Source organism: Staurois parvus, unplaced genomic scaffold, assembly GCF_062004578.1.
Source record: "Staurois parvus isolate SC_StPar_1 unplaced genomic scaffold, SC_StPar_1.0 ptg001270l, whole genome shotgun sequence".
In the NCBI taxonomy this organism is placed as follows: Eukaryota; Metazoa; Chordata; class Amphibia; order Anura; family Ranidae; genus Staurois; species Staurois parvus.
The window spans coordinates 2,270,061-2,295,167 of NW_028319066.1; the positions used below are offsets into that span (position 1 = coordinate 2,270,061).

The 25,107-nt window shown below is 42.6% G+C and overlaps 1 protein-coding gene across 6 annotated transcripts in view; it reads left to right on the forward strand.

The window, feature by feature from the left end:
- The window catches only part of LRRC7 (leucine rich repeat containing 7), a 508,212-nt gene that overhangs the window by 337,804 nt on the left and 145,301 nt on the right, over window positions 1-25,107 (forward strand). For all 6 annotated transcript variants that reach the window (XM_089660766.1, XM_089660763.1, XM_089660761.1 and 3 more), the window contains one exon: window positions 23,405-23,468. In XM_089660766.1, coding sequence (XP_089516892.1) covers window positions 23,405-23,468 — 64 coding nt within the window. The remainder of the gene's footprint in view (window positions 1-23,404; window positions 23,469-25,107) is intronic.

Here is a 25,107-nt window from a genome sequence, read left to right on the forward strand (position 1 = left end):
GCTTAAAGTGATTCTAAAAGTTTTTTGTTTGTTTTTTAATAAACATGTTATACTTACCTGTTCTGTGCAATGGTTTTGCATGGAGCAGCCCCGATCCTATTCTTTGCAGATCCCCTGCCGATGCTCCTGACTCCTCCCTCTTGACCAGTACCCCCCAATAGCAAGCTGCTTTCTATGAGGGCACTGGTGCGCGCCTGCTCCCGAGCCCCACTCTATGTGTCCATAAGACACATCTAGCTGTGGCTCAGCCCTGACCCCTGTTCTCTCCTCATTGACTCACTGGCTGTGATTGACAGCAGTAGGAGCCAATGGCTTCCACTGCTGTGTCTCAGTCAATGAAAAGAGAGCAACCTGGGACAGCCGATGCTCCCATGCACGTCACTGGATCAAGAGGGGGCTCAGGTGCTCTGAAGGAAAGGCACGGGTATGCCATTCCATCAGAGCGCATGCGCTGACTCTCAAAAAGAGCGAATATCTCCTAAACAGTGCACATTTAGGAGATATGTATTTTACCTACAGTAAGCTTTATTACAAGCTAAAGTGATTCTAAATGTTTGTTTGTTTTTTAATAATCATGTTATACTTACCTGTTCTGTGCAATGGTTTTGCATGGAGCAGCCCCAATCCTATTCTTCGCAGATCCCCTGCCGATGCTCCTGGCTCCTCCCCCTTGACCAGTATCCCCCAATAGCAAGCTGCTTGCTATGAGGGCACTGGTGCGCGCTTGCTCCCGAGCCCCACTCTATGTGTCCATAAGACACATCTAGCTGTGGCTCAGCCCTGACCCCTGTTCTCTCTTCATTGACTCACTGGCTGTGATTGACAGCAGTAGGAGCCAATGGCTTCCACCGCTGTGTCTCAGCCAATGAAAAGAGAGCAACCTGGGACAGCCGATGCTCCCATGCACATCACTGGATCAAGAGGGGGCTCAGGTGAATATAAGGGAGGGGCTGTGGGGAGAGCAGCACACGGAATGCAAGAAGGTAAAAAACCTTCAGCCTTTACAACCACTTTAATAATGTGTTTATTTGGGTTATATGTTTTTTTCTGACATCACATGTTGCATTTGCTGTCTCCTAGGGCTGAGTTATTTTCCATTAAATGAGTTGCTGAAGGAAATCACGTCCTCAGAGAAATATAGATTCCCATTACTGACCTCTTTCTGTTAGCTACTTAGTTGTCTAGCTGATCCTTTAGCTTTATAACTCTGACCTAGAATATATGGCTACACTACTTTTAAGTGTTCATTTTTATCTGTCTGTGTCTTTTTCTTTGACCGTCACTGTAGAACTTTAGTCCTCATGCACACTTTTTACAGCGGCTGTTTTTGGCTTTTGACATTTTTTTCCTACAACTAGTAAACCCCCCAGCATGTCATCCTGTGTGTCCATGCACACATAGACTGTAATCAACGTTTTTGAAAATAAAAACCCCAAGACTAGTGGATTTCTAGAGGAGTTTTTTCGCTGTAAAAACCCTCTAACGCTGAAAAACGCGGCAAAATGCTGCAAACTGGCATTTTTAGATTTTTTTTGACCAAAAAAACCCTAAAAAATGCAAACATGGAAAAAGGCAGGAAAACACAGTTAACGCGGCAAAACGCCACTAAACACAAAAATGCTTAAAAAAAGCTGAAAAACTCAAGTTTTTAATGTGACTTTACACAGCTAACGTTACCAGCGTTATGAAAACGTCCCGAGTGCATGAGGGCTTAAGAGAAATAAGTGCTACAGCATTACAATTGGAGATTCATCCGGGGTAGCACTACATAGAACAGGTATGCAGTCAGTGAAGTCAGAGTAAACTCAGAACCCCTGAGTATGCATAAGTAACTGAAAATATTGGGGAACGGCATAAAAAGCAGACAACCAGCCTTTTCAGGATAGGGTTAGCAACGGCAATCTATGTACAATATTTTTCTCATTAAAGGTTCCCTTGAAGGGAAACTGGCAGCTCCACAAACAGGGAAAATTTGACTATTACCGTATATACTCGAGTATAAGCCGAGTTTTTCAGCGCATTTTTTGTGCTGAAAAACGGCCCCCTCGGCTTATACTCGAGTCAACGTCTGCAGATGGCTCCCCCCCCCCTTCCAACAGAAGGGACACTAAGTACAGGGGTGGGCAGGGGGCTGCTGTCTCTTACCTGGCTCCGGTCCCATGACGATCCGGTCCAGGAATCGCGGCTGCTCCTTCATTCGGTTCATCCACTGGATGTTCACGCGGCTGCTCAGCTCCGCCTTCTCACCGGTGATTGGCCGCCAGAACTGTAGCTCAGGAAAGGCACACAGGCGGCCAATCACTGGCGAGGAGGCGGAGCAGAGCGGCCCCGCGAAAGTCGAGTGAAGGAGATGCTTAGGTGCTGCTGCAACCACATATGCTGGCTGCAGCAGCACCATACTGGAACAGGGGTCAGCAAGTGTCAGTGGGAGGAATAGTGCCCCATCATTGGTGTCACTGATACCAATGATGGGGCATTATTCCTCCCACTGACACCAACGATTGGGCACTATTCCTCCCCCCCCACTGACACCAATGATGGGGCACTATTCCACCCCCCACTGACACCAGTCATGGAGCACTATTCCACCCCCCACTGACACCAATCATGGGATACTATTCCTCCCCCCCACTGACACCAACGATGGAGCACTTTTCCTCCCCCCCACTGACACCAACGATGGGGCACTATTCCTCCACCCCCCCACTGACACCAATGATGGGATACTATTCCTCCCACTGACACCAATGATGGGACACTATTCCTCCCACTGACACCAAAGATGGGGCACTATTCCACTGACACCAATAATGGGGTGCTATTCCCCCCACTGATACTAATGATGGGGCACTATTCCTGCCACTGATACCAATGATGGGGCACTATTCGTCCCACTGACACCAATAATGGGGCGCTATTCCTCCCACTGACACCAATGATGGGGCACTATTCCTCCCACTGATACCAATGATGGGGCACTATTCCTCCCACTGACACCAATGATGGGGCACTATTCCTCCCACTGACACCAATGATGAGGCACGATTCTTCTTCCCACTGGTGTTCCCACCCTCGGCTTATACTCGAGTCAATAGTTTTTCCCAGTTTTTTGTGGTAAAATTAGGTACCTCGGCTTATACTCAAGTATATACGGTATAAGGCAACAAACTATACTGTTTGGACAAAGTAGCTAGTTTCTCGTTCAAATTGTTACGTTCATGTGTGTCCAATGAAGGGCTACAACATACGTCATTTTAAGCAACTATGCACTTCCAATCTTGTGATAAGGGTTTAGGGAAGGCCCTCTTCTGTTCCAGCATGACTGTGCTCCTGTGTACATACCAGCTCCTTAAAGATATGGTGTGATGAGTTTGGTGTGGAGGAACTTGAGTGTCCTGCACAGAACCCTGACCTCAACTTTACTGAACATCTTTGGGATTAATTGGAGTGCCAAGTGTGAGCCAGACCTTCTAATTCAACATCTCTACCTGACCTCACAAATGCTTTTTTTACTCAATGCAGGGCAAAAATTTCCATAAACACGTTTATTTATATCTGCTATCCTTTGAAGGCTCACATTTTCTTTGAAGGGTACTGTTAATACTACAGCATACAAAGATATTTTAGGTAATTGCGTGCTTCCAACCTTGTGACATCGGTTTGGGGAAGGTCCTTTCCTTTTCCAGCATGACTGTGCCCGTTTGCAGCTCTATAAAGACATGATTTGATGAGTTTGGCTTGGAGGAACTTGAGTGGACTGCATGGAGCCCTGACCTCAAATACTTTTGGGATGACTTAGAGCAGTGGTCTCCAAACTGTGGCCCGTGGGCCAGATGTGGCCCTTTTCTTGCCCTTATGTGGCCATTGGAGCACAATTCCACCAAATGACATCAATGATGGGGCACCATTCCCCTTACTGACACCATCATTGGGTCCCTATTCCTCTCACTGATATTAGCAATGGGGCACTATTCCTCCCATTAAAACCAATGATGGGGCACTGATGCCAGGGCATTTTCTATTCCCAATGGCCACATTCCAGCCCCACTAAAGCCTGAAGAGTAGTAAACTGGAGCCCTGACCTCAACTCCTACTAAACACTTTTGGGATGACTTAGAGCAATGATCTCCAAACTGCAGCCAGGGGACCAGATGTGGCCATTTTTTTGCTTTTATCTGGCCATTGGAGCACTATTCCACCAACTGACACCAATGATGGGGCACCATTCCCTTTACTGACACCATCAGTGGGTCCTTATTCCTCTCACTGATATTAGCAATGGGGCACTATTCCTCCCATTAAATCCAATGATGGGGCACTGATGCCAGGGCATTTTCTATTCCCAATGGCCACATTCCAGCCCCACTAAAGCCTGAAGAGTAGTAAACTGGAGCCCTGACCTCAACTCCTACTAAACACTTTTGGGATGACTTAGAGCAATGATCTCCAAACTGCAGCCAGGGGACCAGATGTGGCCATTTTTTTGCTTTTATCTGGCCATTGGAGCACTATTCCACCAACTGACACCAATGATGGGGCACCATTCCCTTTACTGACACCATCAGTGGGTCCTTATTCCTCTCACTGATATTAGCAATGGGGCACTATTCCTCCCATTAAATCCAATGATGGGGCACTGATGCCAGGGCATTTTCTACTCCCAATGGCCACATTCCAGCCCCACTAAAGCCTGAAGGATAGTAAACTGGAGCCCTGACCTCAACTCCTACTAAACACTTTTGGGATGACTTAGAGCAATGATCTTCAAACTGCAGCAAGGGGACCAGATGTGGCCATTTTTTTGCCTTTATCTGGCCATTGGAGCACTATTCCACCAACTGACACCAATGATGGGGCACCATTCCCTTTACTGACACCATCAGTGGGTCCTTATTCCTCTCACTGATATTAGCAATGGGGCACTATTCCTCCCATTAAAACCAATGATGGGGCACTGATGCCAGGGCATTTTTTACTCCCACTGGCCACAGTCCAGCTCCTTAAAGCCTGGTGGATTGTAAACTGGCCCTTTGCTTAGAAAATCTGAATACATCTAACTTAGAGCACCATATGTGAACCAGGTCCTCTTATCCAGCATTATTACCTAACCTCACAAATACTCTTATGGCTCGATGATGGACAAAAATGTGCATAGACACATGCATTTTATGTACTATTCTTTGAAAGTCTCAAAAAAGAAAAGAAAAAATACCAGAGACACACTCCAAAATCTTGCAGGAAGCCTTTTATAATAGTCTAGTCTATTACCACCACAAATTGGAGGCTGTAACTCACAAGACATATTAATGCCTAGGGTTTTAAAATGGGATTTCCAATGCTCATATACAGGTGAAACTCGAAAAATTAGAATATTGTGCAAAAGTTCATTTATTTCAGTAATGCAACTTAAAAGGTCAAACTAATATATGAGATAGACTCATTACATGCAAAGCAAGATAGTTCAAGCCGTGATTTGTCATAATTGTGATGATTATGGCTTACAGCTCATGAAAACCCCAATCCACAATGTCAGGAAATTAGAATATTACATGCAATCAATAAAACAAGGATTGTAAATAGAACAATATCGGACCTCTGAAAAGTATAAGCATGCGTATGTACTCAGTACTTGGTTTGGGCCCCTTTTGCAGCAATTACTGCCTCAATGCGGCGGGGCATGGAAGCTATCAGCCTGTGGCACTGCTGAGGTGTTATGGAAGACCAGGATGCTTCAATAGCGGCCTTCAGCTCTTCTGCATTGTCTCATGTCTCTCATCTTTCTCTTGGCAATGCCCAATAGATTCAGGTCAGGCGAGTTTGCTGGCCAATCAAGCACAGTAATCCCACGGTCATTGAACCAGGTTTTGGTGCTTTTGGCAGTGTGGGCAGGTGCCAAGTCCTGTTGGAAAATGAAGTCAGCATCCCCATAAAGCTCATCTGCGGAAGGAAGCATGAAGTGCTCCAAAATCTCCTGGTAGACGGCTGCATTGACCCTGGACTTAATGAAGCACAGTGGACCAACAACAGCAGATGACATGGCTCTCCAAATCAACACAGACTGTGGAAACTTTACACTGGACTTCAAGCATCTTGCAGTGTGTGCCTCTCCATTCTTCCTCCATACTCGGGGTCCTTGGTTTCCAAATGAGATGGAAATGTTGCTCTCATCAGAAAATAGGACTTTGGACCACTGAGCAACAGACCAGGTCTGTTTTTCTTTAGCCCAGGTAAGACGCTTCTGACGTTGTTTATTGTTCAGGAGCTGCTTGACAAGAGGAATATGACATTTGAAGCCCATGTCCAGGATCCGTCTGTGTGTGGTGGCTCTTGATGCACTGACTCCAGCCTCAGTCCACTCCTTGAGAAAGTCCCCAACACTTTTGAATGGCCTTTTCCTGACAATCCTCTCCCGGCTGCGGTCATCCCTGCTGCTTGTGCACCTTTTTCTTCCACATTTTTCCCTTCCACATACCTTTCTATTAATGTGCTTTGATACAGCACTTTGGGAACATCCAACTTCTTTTGCAATTACTTTTTGAGGCTTTCCCTCCTTATGGAGGGTGTCAATGATGGTTTTCTGCACAACTGTCAGGTCAGCAGTCTTTCCCATGATTGTGATTCCTACTGAACCAGACTGAGAGACCATTTAAAGGCTCAAGAACCCTTTGCAGGTGTTTTGGCTTAATTATCTGATTAGAGTGGGACACTTTGAGCCGAGAATATTGCACCTTTTCACAATATTCTCATTTTCTGAGATTGTGGATTTGGGGTTTTCATGAGTTGTAAGCCATAATCATCACAATTATGGCAAATCACGGCTTGAACTATCTTGCTTTGCATGTAATGAGTCTATCTCATATATTAGTTTCACCTTTTAAGTTGCATTACTGAAATAAATGAACTTTTGCACCATATTATAATTTTTCAAGTTTCACCTGTAATGTTGGTGTATAGTATAGTACAGTATATCGGTGTTGTGGATCTGAAGACCATAGATTTTTTTTGAAGGTCTTAATTAAATACACTGTTACCATTAGCTGTCTTACAAATAAAAAGCTGTTGGTTAAAGTTTGTGCTAACATCAAAGCTGAGGCAGACAATTTCTTACCTTCTACCCAGTGATCTGTTCATGAAACAGCCATCTCTGTTATCTTTGCATCAGCGTTTGGCACACTCTGTTGTCTTGATGTGTACAGTATTTTCCCCAATGTTACACTGTAATCTGTAACTCTCACAACCCACCTAGTATTAGAACATTATCAAGGAACTCAGTTCTCCCAAGCTCTGGATACTGTCCTCCATTGTAAGCATGCTTGGTTCTGGTCCCCGGAATCAGTTCCTATGAAGATACTGTGTGACAACATGGAGGCCACACACCGATGGGTGAAACACGTTAGAGGTGCAGATCTCCTAGGTGGGCTTTCAGATGCACACTATTTGGCACAGTAAAGATTTTTTGCAGGAACTGACTTCACCGATGTATGGCCCTGATCTCTTCACATAGGGTCCACCAACCCACTACTGGGGCTTCTTTGCCATCTTTTCTTTGATGCCACAAAAAACATATATTCATACATGCAGTTTGTGTAGAAATCTGTACTCAAGGCTTCTGTTCATCAATACAGTTACTAGATAAAGAAAGTACCTCACTTGGGCCCCCTCCAGCCTCAGCCTTTAGCCTGGCATCCTTTCCTGGTCATGAGATTGTCTATATTTGCAACCTATAAAAAAAGAGTGTTGCATGTTTTCTCCAGTGTGACAGTGGCTTTTGATTTTTTTAATACTGAATGATGTGTTCTTTTAAATAAATTTTGTATTTGTAGTAGCTTGATACCTAATAAATAATATACTGTATCTGTACCTAGAGTTGCTTAAAGAATAACTTCAGTCTCGAGGGTGGGATTAAGCATGCACCTTGGTGTGTGAATCTATACCTGCCTCCTTAGCTTCTCTGGAAGCGTGCATTGGCATGATTTTCCTCTAGTAATTCCCTGTTTTTGCTGCTCCTTCTTTATCTGTCAGGATCATGCATCAGCTATACTGACTCAAGTGGGGAGGTTTCTGTCACATTGCGAGCAGCAAGATGAGAAAACCTAAACAGAGACATGATAATAACATATGCTTTAAGGTTCTGCAGTGTGGTCAACATGTGCTAATTTAAGGATCCTTTTCTGTACTCAAAATGCTTAGTCTGATTCCAATGCACACTATGAGCTTCTCACAGTGCGCATCAGAAGCTGTAGAAGGTTAGATAGATGTCTCCTCTTTTCCTGGCTGGAGGACGTCCAGCAACAGTGCAGTGGTCTCCAAACTGTGGCCTTCAGGGCAGATGCAGCCCTTTCCTTGCTTTTATCTGGCCCACAGGGCACCATTCCTCCCACTGATGCAAGACACTATTCCTCTCACTGACGCCAATGATGGGGCACCATTCCTTCCGTTGACACTAATGACAGGGCACTATTCTTTCCACTGACACCAGTGATTGGGCACTGTTTCTCCCACTGACAGTGATGATCATTATTCCTCCCACTGACTCCAATGATGGGACACTATTCCTTCCACTGACACCAACGATCGGCACTATTACTTCCACTGACATTGATGATGGGGCACTATTCCTCCCATTGACACCAAAGATTGGACACTATTCCTTCCACCGATACCAGTGATGGGGCATTATTCCCCTACACTGACACCAACAATGGAGAACTACTCCTCCCATTGATACCAATGATGGGGCAAGATTACTTCCACTGATACCAATGATGGGGCACTGTTCTTCCAACTAACACCAATGATTGGGCACTATTTCTTCCAATGACATTGATGATGGGGCACTATTCCTCCCATTGACACCAACGATTGGGCACTATTCCTTCCACCGGTACCAATGATGGGGCACTATTCCCCCCACTGACACCAACAATGGGAACCTATTCCTTGCATTGATACCAACAATGGGGAACTATTCCTTTCATAAACACCAAAGATGGGGCATTATTCCTCCCACTGACACCAATGATGGAGCACTATTCCTCCCACTGACACCAGTGATGGGGCACTATTCCTCCCACAGACACCTATGATGGGACACTATTCCTACTGCTGGCACCAATGAGACACTATTCTTCCCACCCATATCAATGATGGGAAACTGTTCCTCCTCCTGCTGACAAAAGACGCCATGTAATTGTCTTGGTCTCATTGGCAACCAAGCCTCAGGCATTTTCTACTCTCACTGCCCCCCCTAAAGTCTGAAGGACATTAATTGTATAGGACCTTTGGAGACCACAATTTAGTGTTTTCCTCCCCAGCTTTATTGTCCCTGGCTCCCCCTTTTGGTCATTGGATTTAAGTTCTTTCAGTCATGGGGGCTCAACATCACATGTGGGCATTACATAGGGCTGTCTATGTGCCAAGGAATGCCCACTCCTCCAAGGCATTTTGATATTTGCAAAACTCTTTCCAGGAGCCAACTTACTGCTTACACCAGGGTTCTTGAGAGGAGTACTGAGACAGGGTGCTGTGATATTTTCAGATTGCTATGTATATCACCACGCTGGAACCCCCACCAGTCATCGACTGCCTGAATTGTATAGAGAATCACAGGGACTCTCCGAAGACATCACTGGGTTTAAAATAAGGTATGAGATGAAAATGGAATGGCTTTATTGAAACATTTCAAAGGAATGTTGATGACTGGGGGGGCTAGGGGGAACCAGGGAAGTTAAAATATAAGCAGATTAGACTGCAGCTTTAAGATTAGTCATGTTTTTGGTTTGAATTGGACTAAGGAATAAGGACTCAAGCCTGTCTGCCTGTCAATAATACAGGCTTAATCCATCCAGAATGGAGTTCCGCTGTTTGTGGATACTGTTAAGTCATCTTTAGGAGACCCCTGGGCTGAGAATTAACAGGTGCATAGATATTTCCTCCTGATACCTGGAGAGATGTAAGAAGCCAGAGAGGGATTCAAGTCATCAACATCTAACTAAAGGCTAAAATATCTGTTTAGAGTAGGCTGACCCTTTAAGGAGACGTACTTTGCCGTGATGACTAATGAAGAAGCAGTCCGTGAACAATACACATTATTTCTCCCATTGCAGTGAAAAGTGTAGTATTGACCTACACAGGTTCGCAGCTGCGGTATTTGGATTGCTTTTGTATTGTGACAAATCCCAGCTTTCACGTTCCTCGTGTCTGTTGAAGTGGAAAGTATCCATAGCAACAGGTCTTACTGCAAAATCAGGTTATTTGCAGAAATCTTGGAATAACATATTTCTATAGACTATTGTCTTTCTATACATTTATTATGAATCTACTCCGTGGAGTCTTTGTGAATTGGCCTTGGGGGGAAGGGGGTGGTCTCTGACTAATTACACGTTATTCTAGGCAAATATAGTCTGCCCCTCGAACAGATCTTCTAACCCTTTCCTAGCACCCATGTTAAAGTGGAACCTTAAAAGTTTAGTTTACCTTTACCAAAACACTACTTATGCTGGTAAGGGGTGCCTGTAGATAAAAAACAAACTGCAAGTTTGTTTTACTGCTATGGGGGGGGGACAGCAAACATGAGAAGGACTGAATCAGCTGGGAGTGTCTTAGCAATGTCCTAGCAACAGGGCAGGCATGGGATGCTGCAATCTCTGGGAGTTTTTCAAACAGGCTTTGGGAAATAAGTAAATTGGGAAATAGTACCTAGAGTATGGGCCATTTACTTATTTCCCAAAGCCTTTTTGAAAAACTCCCAGAGATTGCAGCATCCCATGCCTGCCCTGTTGCTAGGACGTTGCTAAGATACTCCCAGCTGATTCAGTCCTTCTCATGTGTGCTTTCTCCCCCCTGTAGCAGTAGCTCTAAGCTCAGCAAAGCCGTGATAGAGGAGATAGTAGACCACACATGTGCAGGGTTTAAGAGCTGACTCCTGTGAAGGTGGAGGTGAACAATAAATGCTGGGAGTGTCTTAGCAATGTCCTAGCAACAAAACAGGACAGGATGATGCCATCTCTGGAAGTTTTTCAGCCAGGCTTTGGGACAATCCCAGCCAATCCTGCTCACCCCCACCATCATAAAAGCAAGCTCTCAAAACCACACTCACTATCTCCTCCACTGGCCCACTATCTCCTCCACTACCAAATCCTGGATTAGTCATCCAGATACAAATTTATTACAATGTGTGATAAAACAGAAACCTTTAGGACAGCTGGGATGCATTTCGGAGGCCAAAGACCGACCATCGTCATTAGGGCTTGAAGGTAGAAAAACAACAGGACAGAAATACAAAGTATGTGGTCTATTGACCGGCTAATATTGTTACTTTGTCCATCCAGTTGTATACATTGTTTTCCTGTCTTCAAGCCCCGATGAAGGGGGCAGTTGTTTACCCCCAAAACATATTGGATCTGTTATAAAGTCTTTTATCAAACATTTAAATGGGCGTCTAATTTGTGATTTGGCACCTCATCCTTTTAGTTACTTATAAACAAGGGTACTGTGAAAATTCTTTGGAATGCATAAGCTGCTAGCCCACAATCAGATAACCCATAAAAACAACATTGGAACATTATTGGGTAAGCAATACTAATAAAATACAAGGGCTGTATCAAACGTAATGCAAAAGTGGGCATAACTGTTTTATTAACTTACACAAGTCGCTCAAATTTCACATGTTGGTAGTGTAACTCTTCCTCTATACAAAGGTACTACTCAACACAGTCTCTCTAATCATGTGTGAAAATTCAGGTGTGTACTATTGTACTCACTTCTTCACATCCACTTTCACCTTTTCACTTTCACCAAATTGTTGTCCCCGAGGACTGTCCTTTATTGGACTGAACAAGTGGAAGTTGAAGGACACTAAATCTGGACTGTACAGTGGATGGGGCCCACTGACTAGCCAATTATGCCGATCGCCTGACTTGTTGCCAAAGATTTGCGTGGGCATCCATTGTTATGTTGAAAGTGCATATATTTCAGATTCTTGTTCAGTCTCTTCTTTCTAACGGCCTCTCCAAGCTTCTTAGGTGTCTTGGTGCACAGCTATTTGATACATTTGTGCACCTGCACACACTTTCTGATACCCTAAAGCAGGCCATAGATGGGTTGAGAATCGGCCGATTTTTCGGCCGAAAATAAAATCGGACGATTTTTGGATCGTTAGTGGGTTAATAGTTCGGCCGTTTTTCGGTATTTTGGCAGATTTTTTTTATTGGTAAAGTTTGAAAAAAATCGGCCGATTTTGCCGATTGGCCGATTTTTGCGGCAATGATGAGCAAATCGGCTGGTCTTTTTACCGATAAAAAATCTGCGCATGAGCAGTGACCTGCAAGAGGAAGACAAAAAAAAAAAGAAAAAGAAGAAGAAGAAGAGGATGAAGAAGAAGAAGAAGAAGAGGATGAAGAAGAAGAAGAGGATGAAGAAGAAGAGGATGAAGAAGAAGAGGATGAAGAAGAAGAGGATGAAGAAGAAGAGGAAGAAGAAGTAGAAGAGGAAGAAGAAGAAGAGGATGAAGAAGAAGAAGAAGAGGATGAAGAAGAAGAAGAGGATGAAGATGAAGAAGAAGAGGATGAAGATGAAGAAGAAGAAGAGGAAGAGGAGAAGAAGAGGAATAAGAAGAAAAAGAAGAAGAGGATGAAGAAGAAGAGGATGAAGAAGAAGAGAAAGAGAAAGAAGAAGAGGATGAAGTAGAAGAAGAGGAAGAAGAAGAGGAAGAGGAAGAAGAAGAGAATGGAGAAGAAGAGGATGAAGAAGAAGAAGAATTCCAGTCCGGTAAAAAGTGTCCCTGCAGAGAGCTCCGTTATTTCTTTGACAGTTCTTTGACATTTATAGCAGCTGCAACAATGTATCTATTTGTTTCCGAATAAAAACATCTGTATCCGAAATGGATACAAATAGATACAATGTTGCAGCCGCTATAAATGTCAAAGAACTGTCAAAGAAATAGCGGAGCTCTCTGCAGGGACACTTTTTGCCGGCTGTAGACGGGATGAAAATTGGCCGATTTTTTTTTTTTTTTTTCACCGTTCCTGGTAACGTCGGCCGATTGAACGACCGATTTTTCGTTTTTTAAAGAAAAATCAGCCGGTTTTCTCCCCATCTATGGCCTGCATAAGTCTTCCACCACCTTCTGTCTGGCGTTGTGATCACAATCCAGTTGTGCAGCAAGCTCAAAGATCATGACCTGTCTGTCCACGTAAATCAATTCATCTACTCGCTGATGATTTGTGTCAGTGGTAGCAGCTGATGATCTCCCACTGCATGGTTTGCATGGTCTGATTGTTTACATCCGCCACCGACCAGATGCGTCTTCATGACTTCGCTCCAGTTCTCCATCATGATAACCACGATCAGGGATCATAGAGTCTCTCATCTTCAGATGGCCGCACCGTTGGATTTTTTCTCGGGTGTGCCGTTTTTAACAGAAAGCCCGAGAAACACTGGCAAGAGGCGTGGGGGGGGGTTAGTACGTTCCCTCCTGCAGCTATGGAAACCGATCCAGTGGCTGACGAGCCACTAGGACCGCTTTCAATAGATAGCTGGCTGTCGGTTGAAAAAAAATTCTGGGCTTATGGCTGATTTCTTTTGCTTGGAATTCATTATTTATCTGCAATGATAAAGAAAAAGAGTTACTATAGGGGGAGAGGTACACTACCAACATGTGAAATTTGAAAGACCTATGTGAGTTAATAAAAAAAGTTATTTTTGCATTACTTTCAGTACATTTCTTGTATCAGTAGACTAAGCCTAGAGTTCCAATTTTACTTATCCATTCCCAATGTAACAACATAGCTTGTACAACCCAAAAAATAGCTCACTGACTTTTCTGGGACACTGTGGTCTCCTTTCTCAAGGTGATGCTATCTTGAGAAAAGAGACCAGAGTGTCTCTGAAACATCAAGTGGATTTATTGGTTGAACAAGCTAAATTGTTATTGCAGCAAAGATATCAGTATAGGTTTAATATCTACTTTTTTTGTGTGCTGCTTATTTTTGCCTTTTGGATTACCATGGTGTCTCAGTTGGGCATGCACCCTTCATAAGCTGTAAAAGGCGAAGATTCACGCTTTCTATTTGTCTTGGTGACCATGGTCACAGGGACATAAAGTGATGGGAAACCCAAATGTTACAGTTGTCACCAAAACAGAAATAGCGTGAAAATCTTCCAATAAGAACACTAATCTAAAGCTGGCCATATATGAACATATGAAGGGGCGGTACAGTGGCTTAGTGGTTAGCACATCTGCCATGCAGTAAATGGGTCATGGGTTCGATTCCTGACCATGGTGCCTCCTGCATGGAGTTTACATGTTCTCCCTGTGCTTGCGTGGGTTTCCTCCAGGTGCTCCGGTTTCCTCCCACACTCCAAAGACATGCTGGTAGGTTAATTGGATCCTGTCTAAATTGGCCCTAATATGTGAATGTGAGTTAGGGACCTTATATCGTGCACCCCTTGAGGGTTAGGGACTGATGCGAATGCACAATATATATGTAAAGCACTGCGTAAATTGACAGCACTATATAAGTACCTTAAATAAAAATGAACATTTATCTAAAAAGTTGTACAAAAATACCCGGTGCATTCAATGACTTGATGAATGTTGTTCAAAAGTACTTAAAAAAATGTCCTGTTCTTTCAACATTCAATTTTGGAACAAATGGAAATTTCCCAAACAAAAACTACATACGCTGTTAGAAAGATTTTCCATCCTTGGAGTAGAAGAGAAGGTGTAAAAACCCATCAATGACTGAAACAGCAGGGACGTCCATAGGGGTGTGTAATTGGGTTTGTGTCATCGTAATAGAGGAACATCAAGTTATGTTATTACACCAAAAAGACACATTTCATGGTTTGAGGATGTCACTTCTTCAGTTTATAGGTGATACACAGATGTCTGTAGACAAGTTTATATTACAGTTTGATTCAAAAAGGATGGTGCAAAAGTAAAGCTCATTTATTCATAACTGAATAAACCTAACACAACTGTAAGACACATTAACTGTACAAGTTTTACTTTTGCACTACAAATTTTCAATGTGAGTCCTATTGGTGACATGACAGATGATTGCTATTTACCAGGGTACTAGGTACTAGACTCTGACCTATCCTTTCGGCCCCAAATGCAATTGCTGTCAAAAGTTTGTAGACTTCCCCTCCGTAACATCTCCAAAAATTCCCCCTACTTAACTAATGAAACCACCAAGCTACTCATTTACTCCCTTGTTATCTCTCGCCTTGACTATTGCAACTCCCTTCTCATAGGCCCACCTCTCCGTAGGCTATCCCCTCTTCAGTCTATCATCAATGCTGCTGTCAGAGTTATCTACCTTGCCAACCATTCAGTGTCTGCCACCCCTCTTTGCCAATCCCTTCACTGGCTTCCGATTGCCCAGCGAATTAAATTTAAAATACTAACAACATATAAAGCTATTCACAACTCTGCCTGTGCTCCATCACCAATCTTGTCTCCAAATATTGCCCAAACTGTCTTCTCCGCTCCTCTCATGACTTTCTGCTCTCAAGCTCCCTTGTCTCCTCCTCCCATGCTTATCTCCAGGACTTCACCAGAGCCTCTCCCATCCTCTGGAACTCTCTACCTCAATCTGTCTGGCTGTTCCCTACTCTGGCAGCCTTTAGGCGATCCCTGAAAACTCGTCTCTTCAGGAAAGCCTATCACACCTCCAATTAAGCATTTATCACTTCCATCAGCTCTTTTTCCACTGTTATAACCTTTTGTACCACTTGCCCCACCCTATTAGATTGTAAGCTTCTATGAGCATAATCCTCATTTTTTATTGTATTGTAACTGCACTGTCTCCCTTTATATTGTAAAGTGCTGCGCAAACTGTTGGTGCTATATAAGTCCTGTATAATAATAATAATACCATGGTTGTCATTCTCACTACATGCTTTTACTTTTACACCATGATAGCATTGGTAAACGGCCAATGGTAAACAGTTTATGTCATCCCCCCATGCCACAGGACTAGAGACAACGCTCTTTCAGCGTTACCTATAATGCTACCACCTCCCCCTCCCTCCCTCTCTCTGTTGGGGTCCCTCAAGGCTCCGTCCTCGGGCCCCTTCTCTTCTCAATCTACACCTCCTCCCTTGGCCAACTCATACACTCTCACGGCTTCAACTACCACCTCTATGCCGACGACACACAAATCTATCTCTCAACCCCCCACCTCACCCCCTCAGTCTCCGCCCGAATCACACACCTACTGAGCGACATATCAGACTGGATGTCGCTCCACTTCCTTAAACTGAACCTCTCCAAAACCGAGTTTCTTGTCTTCCCCCCAGCCCGGACACCACCCCCCATTGACTTCTCCATCACATCCAACAACGCAACCATCAAACCCGCCCCGCAGGCCAGAGTACTTGGTGTCATTCTGGACTCCAACCTATCCTTCCAGCCCCAAGTCCAATCTTTAACAAACTCATGCAGACTCCACCTCCGCAACATTGCCAAAATCTGCACGTTCCTAACTCCAGAAACCACTAAACAGCTCATCCACTCCCTCATCATATCACGACTCGATTACTGTAACTCCCTCCTTACTGGCCTGCCTCGCCGCTGGCTATCCCCGCTTCAGTCGATCCTAAATATGGCTGCCAGACTCATTCACCTTTCCAACAGCTCTGTTTCCACCACCCCCCTCTGCCAATCCCTCCACTGGCTTCCGATTGCGCAATGGATCAAATTCAAAATCCTAACACTGAGGTACAAAGCTGTCCACCATACTGCCCCGAACTACATCACTGACCTAATATCCAAGTACCACCCAGCACGCACACTCCGCTCCTCACAAGACCTCCTTCTCTCTAGTTCCCTGGTCTCCTCCTCCCATGCCCGCCTCCAGGACTTCTCCAGGGTGTCACCCATCCTCTGGAACTCCCTGCCCCAACCCATCAGATTATCACCTACTCTCCTCTCCTTTAGGCGCATCCTGAAAACCCACCTCTTCGGGGAAGCCTACCCCACCCCCTGCTAACTTGCCGACCTCCTCCACTCTTCCTACCACTCCATCCCCCACAGCTATCTCCTCCTGTGCCACCAACCCCTCCCTCCTAGATTGTAAGCTCGGAAGAGCAGGGCCCTCGATCCCCTCATGTTTTGCATTGTATTGTTATTGTTCTGTCACATGTTCTGTCCCCCTTTGTAATGTACAGCGCTGAGCGAACTGTTGGTGCTTTATAAATGCTGTATAATAATAATAATAATTATCACAGAAGCAGTGCAGTCAATATCCGAGGACATGCTGGCACAAGTCAGGACAGAGAATCGTCTCAACTTCTGTCGCATCACCAACATGGCTCACATCGAGCATTTGTAGTGCAGTTAATGTGTCTTTTCATGTTAATACAGTTATGTAAGGTTAATTCCATTATGAATAAATCAGCCTTACTTCTGAACCAACTGTAAATGCAACTCATAAAAGTATACAAAAGCATTCAAAAGGATATGAAATATATGTACATATAACCTGAAAACTGAAGAATTGGTATCCTTGAGCCATGAAATGCATATTTTTTGTGAAATAAAATAAGCTGGTGTTTGTCTATTACGATAACTCAGACCCAATCTTAGTCATAATACATTATACAACAAAGCGGGTGCCTGTACTGTTCCAACCACTGATGGATTTTTTACACTTTCAATCCTACTCCAAGTATTCTACCCCTTTTATGTCCCATTTGAGGACCTAGGACCAGGGCTCCAGAGGCATTGAGAGCGACCAACTTTATTCTCCATCGAGACAGATCTGTTCTTCATTCGCACCCACAGGAGGTTGCATGTTTTACCCGGATGGGGTAATGCATCCTTGTCAGGTGTAAGTTATCCTACTTTTTTATTTAAACCACCACTTCGGGAATAAATATTTTTATTTATATACATTTAGTACACTATAAGGACTTTACCGCCTCTTCCCTCCCTCTGTTTTTTCTGGTGGGCACCCTGGATTATTATATGGGCTCCCTCCTTGCCCTTTCAGCACCACTTGATTACTATTTTCCATCCTGCTCCTTCAAATTTTCTCATTACTACGGTCAAAAACAAATATTGATTTCACCCGACTAATGATGAGATTATATGAACGCTCGTAAAACTATGATTTTGAAACAAAATTCTAGAAGTGTATGGACAACTTAATAGTGGACTTACCCTAACTTTAAAGAGATTTCTAGGGCAGAAAGGAAAAGGAAATCCCCCAATGAGTCACAGACAACAAAAAAAGGAAATTAAAAAAAATAAAAATTTAATTTCCTGTTATATTCAAAACTATTCCATAGTTTTGACTTTAGATACACTTTAATTATTTGTGTAACCTTTGGCATACTATATTATTCTAGTTATAGCATTCAGATTCATACTCAATTGTGCAGGAAATACCCCTAATGGGTCACAGACAGCAATTAAAAAAAAAAGGAAAGAAAAAAAAGAAACATTTAATTTCCTGTTGTATCCAAAACTATTCCAAAGTTTTGCCTTTAGATACACTTTAATTATTTATGTAACCTTTGGCATACTTTGTTATTCTATTTATAGCATTCAAATTCATACTCAACTGTACAGGAAATCCCCCTAATGGGTCACAGACAGCATAAAAAAAAAAAAAAAAGGAAAGGAAAAAGAAACATTTAATTTTCTGTTATATCCAAAACTATTCCAAGGTTTTGCCTTTAGATACACTTGAATTATTTATATAACCTTTGGCATATTTTATTATTCTATTTATAGCATTCAAATTCATACTCAACTGTACAGGAAATCCCCCTAATGGGTCACAGACAGCAAAAAAAAAAAAAAAAGAAACATTTAATTTCCTGTTGTATCCAAAACTATTCCAAAGTTTTGCCTTTAGATACACTTTAATTATTTATGTAACCTTTGGCATACTTTAATATTCTATTTATAGCATTCAATTTCATACTTAACTGTACAGTACTCTATTATTTAGAACTAGTGGTTTTTTAATCTGCTTTTTAAAATTAAAAAAATGTTGAGTTTATAACCGTAATAAAGAGGTCACTACAAGGGTCCGCGATCTGTTTGTTCTGCTCAGCAACAAAAAAATTTCCACTTTAACAAAAAAACTAAATCTGAAAAAAAAACACAACACAAGGTAAAAACGCGGCAAAAGCGCACTGCAAAATGGAAAAAAGCACAATTCATTGGTGTGAACCAGGCCTCAGATCTGTTGCAACATCCCTACTAGTCATTATGATGTGCCAACAGCTGACCGAAACTATAGCACTGGGTGATGGTGCAGCAAAGTAATACTAGAATCTTTTAATGTATAAATAATCCTAAAATCATGGAATTAAAATAAAAAAAAAATATTATACCAGTCTAGGAACCCCAAATATCTCGATATAAAATCTCTATGTTTTAATCAAACTTTACAAACTTTCTGCTTGCAGTGCTGCTGAACTGGGAATTTAGGCAAAATCTCCCCATGTTGCTTGTAACATTTCATTTCTCTTTGTAAAAAGAATAAGATGACCTTTATGACTCAGCCACTCTTAGCACCGCAGAAAGTTACTGCCACAGTCGGGAAGATGGCTTTTGTGAACATTTCAACTTTTCTTTTTTTTTTTGCTTTTGATCATGGAAGAGTTTGATCTGTTTCATGTAGACTTTTCTCCATCATTGGTATGCAGAGACTGGAAAACAAGACGGACTTGTTATGAATTATTGATCATTGATTATCCAGGCTCTGGAATTCCTGGCAGTGCAGAGATTCTCTATATCTCTGTTATTAAGGTTTACGTCAGGGTGGAATCAGGGGCGGACTGAACATTTGGAAACTTGGGCACTGCCCGAGGGCCTGGGGTTAGTAGGGGGCCCCATGAGATGCCCCTGGTATCTTTTTCATAGGCTTTTTTGAGTTTGGGCAAGGACACAGGGGCCCCATGATCCCCTATTGCCCGGGGGCCCCATGAGTTGTCAGTCCGCCCCTGGGTGGAACTCTTGCGAGATTATTACTAGGGATTTGAGGGCAGCTTTGCTTATAGTAAAATTCAGTAGATCTTTTTTTTTTTCCTTTTTCTGGTGAATCTCAAATTTTCATTGCTAATGTAGAGATCTGTAGAAAATGCAGTTAAAATGTTTCTAACGGTCAAACCTATATTATTTTAGTTTTGCATGGAGTGAGGAGGTGTTAGAACCCCTTGATGGGGAGATTTAGCCTCTCTACTGTATTTCTCCCATTCACATAATACAGTTGTCACCAGAATGGGAACACAGAGGAAATCATCTAATGGGGACACCCCTTTAAATGATTTATTCTCGCTGTGGAAATTTTTTTTTTTCATTTTCTGTCACCAGGACAGGAAGTGAAGGGAAATTCCTTCCATCAGACAGGGACAAAGAAAAAAATATAAAAAAAGAAAACCTAAATAGAGTGATGATTTCAGTTACCAATATACAAGGGTTGTTAAAAAATGTTTTTAACTCTATTATATATATAAATATACTGAAACTTTTTGAAGGACCCTTGTATTAGAAAATGATACCTTTATTAGCTCAAATTTGTACAGACGTACAAGGGCTGTACCGAAATTGAAACAAACGTGGGCATAACTTTTTTATGAAAGCAGATCTCCATCTATTTTTTTTCTACCAATCTAAACTTTATTGCAATTTATAACTATTTAAGATACTTACCTGCCCAGTGGATCCAGTGGTATCCTGTAGATTCCTGTCAGAATTCTGCCCCCATTCAGTCCTGTGCCACCATCTTCTTATATGATATCTATGGGAGGCCTTTTTATGAGTACAGCCGCCGGGCCCCATAATGACATGCTGCTAGGCTCGCCCCCTACTCCTTTCTCAATGAAGGATCGTGCCTCCTGGGATATGTGACATATCCCAGGAGGCACAGCAGTCATAATGCATGTCATTCACCTAGCAGCTCTTACTGTGAAGAAACCTTTCTGTGTTTGGAGATTAAATGTCTTTTCCTCCAGACGTAAAGAGTGCCCCCTTGTCCTCTGTGATGACCTCAGGGTGAATAACTACACCGAGTTCACTATATGAACCACTGATGTATTTATACATATTGATCTTATCCCCCCCTTATGTATTATACATGGAGATCATATCCCCCCTTATGTATTATACATGGAGATCATATCCCCCCTTATGTATTGTACATGGTGATCATATCCCCCCTTATGTATTATACATGGAGATCATATCCCCCTTATATATTATACATGGAGATCATATCCCCCCTTATGTATTATACATGGAGATCATATCCTCCCTTATGTATTATACATGGAGATCATATCCCCCCTTATGTATTATACATGGTGATCATATCCCCCTTATGTATTATACATGGAGATCATATCCCCCTTATGTATTATACATGGTGATCATATCCCCCCTTATGTATTATACATGGAGATCATATCCCCCCTTATGTATTATACACGGAGATCATATCGCCCCTTATGTATTATACATGGTGATCATATCCCCCCTTATGTATTATACATGGAGATCATATCCCCCTTATGTATTATACATGGTGATCATATCCCCCTTATGTATTATACATGGAGATCATATCCCCCCTCATGTATTATACATGGTGATCATATCCCCCTTATGTATTATACATGGTGATCATATCCCCCTTATGTATTATACATGGAGATCATATCCCCCCCTTATGTATTATACATGGAGATCATATCCCCCCTTATGTATTGTACATGGAGATCATATCCCCCCTTATGTATTGTACATGGAGATCATATCCCCCCTTATGTATTATACATGGAGATCATATCCCCCCTTATGTATTATACATGGTGATCATATCCCCCTTATGTATTATACATGGTGATCATATCCCCCTTATGTATTATACATGGAGATCATATCCCCCCTTATGTATTGTACATGGAGATCATATCCCCCCTTATGTATTGTACATGGAGATCATATCCCCCCTTATGTATTGTACATGGAGATCATATCCCCCCTTATGTATTATACATGGAGATCATATCCCCCCTTATGTATTATACATGGAGATCATATCCCCCCCTTATGTATTATACATGGTGATCACATCCCCCTTATGTATTATACATGGAGATCATATCCCCCCTTATGTATTATACATGGAGATCATATCCCCCCTTGTGTATTATACATGGAGATCATATCCCCCCTTATGTATTATACATGGAGATCATATCCCCCCTTATGTATTATACATGGAGATCATATCCCCCTTATGTATTATACATGGTGATCATATCCCCCCTTATGTATTATACATGGTGATCATATCCCCCCTTATGTAATATACATGGTGATCATATCCCCCCTTATGTATTATACATGGAGATCATATCCCTCCTTATGTATTTATACATGGAGATCATATCCCCCTTATGTATTATACATGGTGATCATATCCCCCCTTATGTATTATACATGGAGATCATATCCCCCCTTATGTATTATACATGGTGATCATATCCCCCCTTATGTAATATACATGGAGATCATATCCCCCTTATGTATTATACATGGAGATCATATCCCCCTTATGTATTATACATGGAGATCATATCCCCCTTATGTATTATACATGGCAATCATATCCCCCCTTATGTATTATACATGGAAATCATATCCCCCCTTATGTATTATACATGGTGATCATATCCCCCTTATGTATTATACATGGAAATCATATCCCGCCTTATGTATTATACATGGTGATCATATCCCCCCTTAATCTCCTCCTAAAGTTATATGTAACCACTTCTCACCACCCGTATGCAGCCTCTCGGTAGGTGGGCCATAACTTACTGTTTACTGTATAACCAACTTACCGTGCTGAGAGCGCGTTCCCTGCATGCTCCCAGCACGGTAGCCAGTGCATAATTGCGATCGGGAGCTTTCCAATCATGTGACAGCCAATCACAGTGCTCACATGACCCAAATGCCTACCTCCGCCTTCCAGCTTTTAGAACTCTTATGGGGCTGGGAGGCGATCGGCGAGAAGGGGTTAATGTGAAAAAAAAAATTGTGCCCATTTTTCATTATTTTCGGAACAACCCTCATATACAATAATGGTCATGATGACAAGACCAGCCACTGCAAAGGTCCAGAGCAGTATTATTGTATATTTTTATATCTATATATATTAATATAGTCCAGGTAAGTATTAAAGGGTTTTTTTTTTATTTTAACTTGTAATTATAACAGGGGACAGCATGGACAAGTTGGTGTGTGGAGGGTTTATGTTTTCACTGTAGATTTACATTAAATTTTAAGTGTCTGAGACACCCCTTACCCCTTATTCATTATTCAATGCTTATAAAATGTTAAAATCCCTGTGTAAATAATATGCATCTGTCGTTACAGGTCAATGAGCAAGCTAACCCAGTTGGAGAGACTTGACCTGGGCAATAATGAATTCAGTGAGCTGGTAAGGAGACAAATGTGACCATATATTAGAGGATTATTAGACCAATTCTTTACATTAGGAGTACAGTATATAACGGGTGGACACTGCAAACTGAACTTCAATACAAGTGAATTCTGATTTTAACCAAGAGGCTGGAACAAATGAGTACTTTGTGCCATTTATTAGGGGTTTTATTATAGTGAGGGAGAGATACTTATATTCAGATTGGTCAGTCTCTGAATCCTGCAAGAAAAAAATGGCATAAAGAGTGCCAGACCGCAACAGAGTCTAAGGAAACTTTAAATTTTGTTACCAAATCTATTTCGGATACTGTGTCCTTCATTCAAGCGTCATATAAAGCCATCTAATTGAGCTGTTTGAGTCCTTACAAGGGAAATACAACATCCAAACCCTGATGAAAAGATGTTTGAGCCAAATGTGTTGGCTGTTTGTTCAATTATTTGATGAACGATTATAGTTTCCTTGGTTTCTTTTGTGGTTTTGCACGGTTAATGCCGATTTTCTGTTTCCAGTCTCTGACTGGTCATTTTTGACAAGCGCAGCCTCATCACAGCCATCAAGCATCAAGAAATTGGTTTGACACTTTGGAGTATTGCACCGCTGATTATCAGTTTTCCAAGTATCCCTCCAATAATTATTTTAAAGTGTTACTAAACCCAGGACCCTGCACTCACTATATCTGCTCTCCCCGGACCATGCATTCACTATATCTGGTCTCCCCGGACCCTGCATTCACTATATCTGGTCTCCCCGGACCCTGCATTCACTATATCTGCTCTCCCCGGACCCTGCATTCACTATATCCGCTCTCCCCAGACCCTGCATTCACTATATCCGGTCTCCCCGGACCCTGCATTCACTATATCCGGTCTCCCCGGACCCTGCATTCACTATATCTGGTCTCCCCGGACCCTACATTCACTATATCTGGTCTCCCTGGACCCTGCATGCATTATATCCAGTCTCAAAGGACCCTGCATTCACTATATCCGGTCTCCCTGGACCCTGCATTCACTATATCTGGTCTCCCCGAACCCTGCATTCACCATAGCTGGTCTCCCCCGGACCCTACATTCACTATATCTGGTCTCCCAGGACCCTGCATTCACTATATCTGGTCTCCCCAGACCCTGCATTCACTATATCTGGTCTCCCAGGACCCTGCATTCACTATATCTGGTCTCCCACAGTACACAGGATATGGAAATACAATTATTTTAGCATATATAAACTGTTAAATTCCTTTTCTCATCAGCAGTATATAGCTGATGTATATAGCTGTGCGACTTCTATCAGTGTCTGGCCCAGCACTGGTTAAAGCATTCTCGTCTGACTATCCTATGAGGCTGCATGACCCCTGACCTTCTGTCTGAACAGTGCTGATTGGCCCTGTGCTAATCACATGCAACCCCCCCCCCCAAAAAAAAAAAACTCTCTAGCAATACACACCAAACTGAGCATGTGCAGAATGCCTCCTAGGGCTCTGTACTATCAGCAGATGGATTAGGGACTGTGGAACAAGGGGGGGATCAGGGAAGACAGGATCAAACAGCCTTTTTTATACAATGTAGAGGATTAACCCCTTGGGTACCACAGTGAGTATAACAAGCATGCTTTACTGCATATACAGACCGATTTT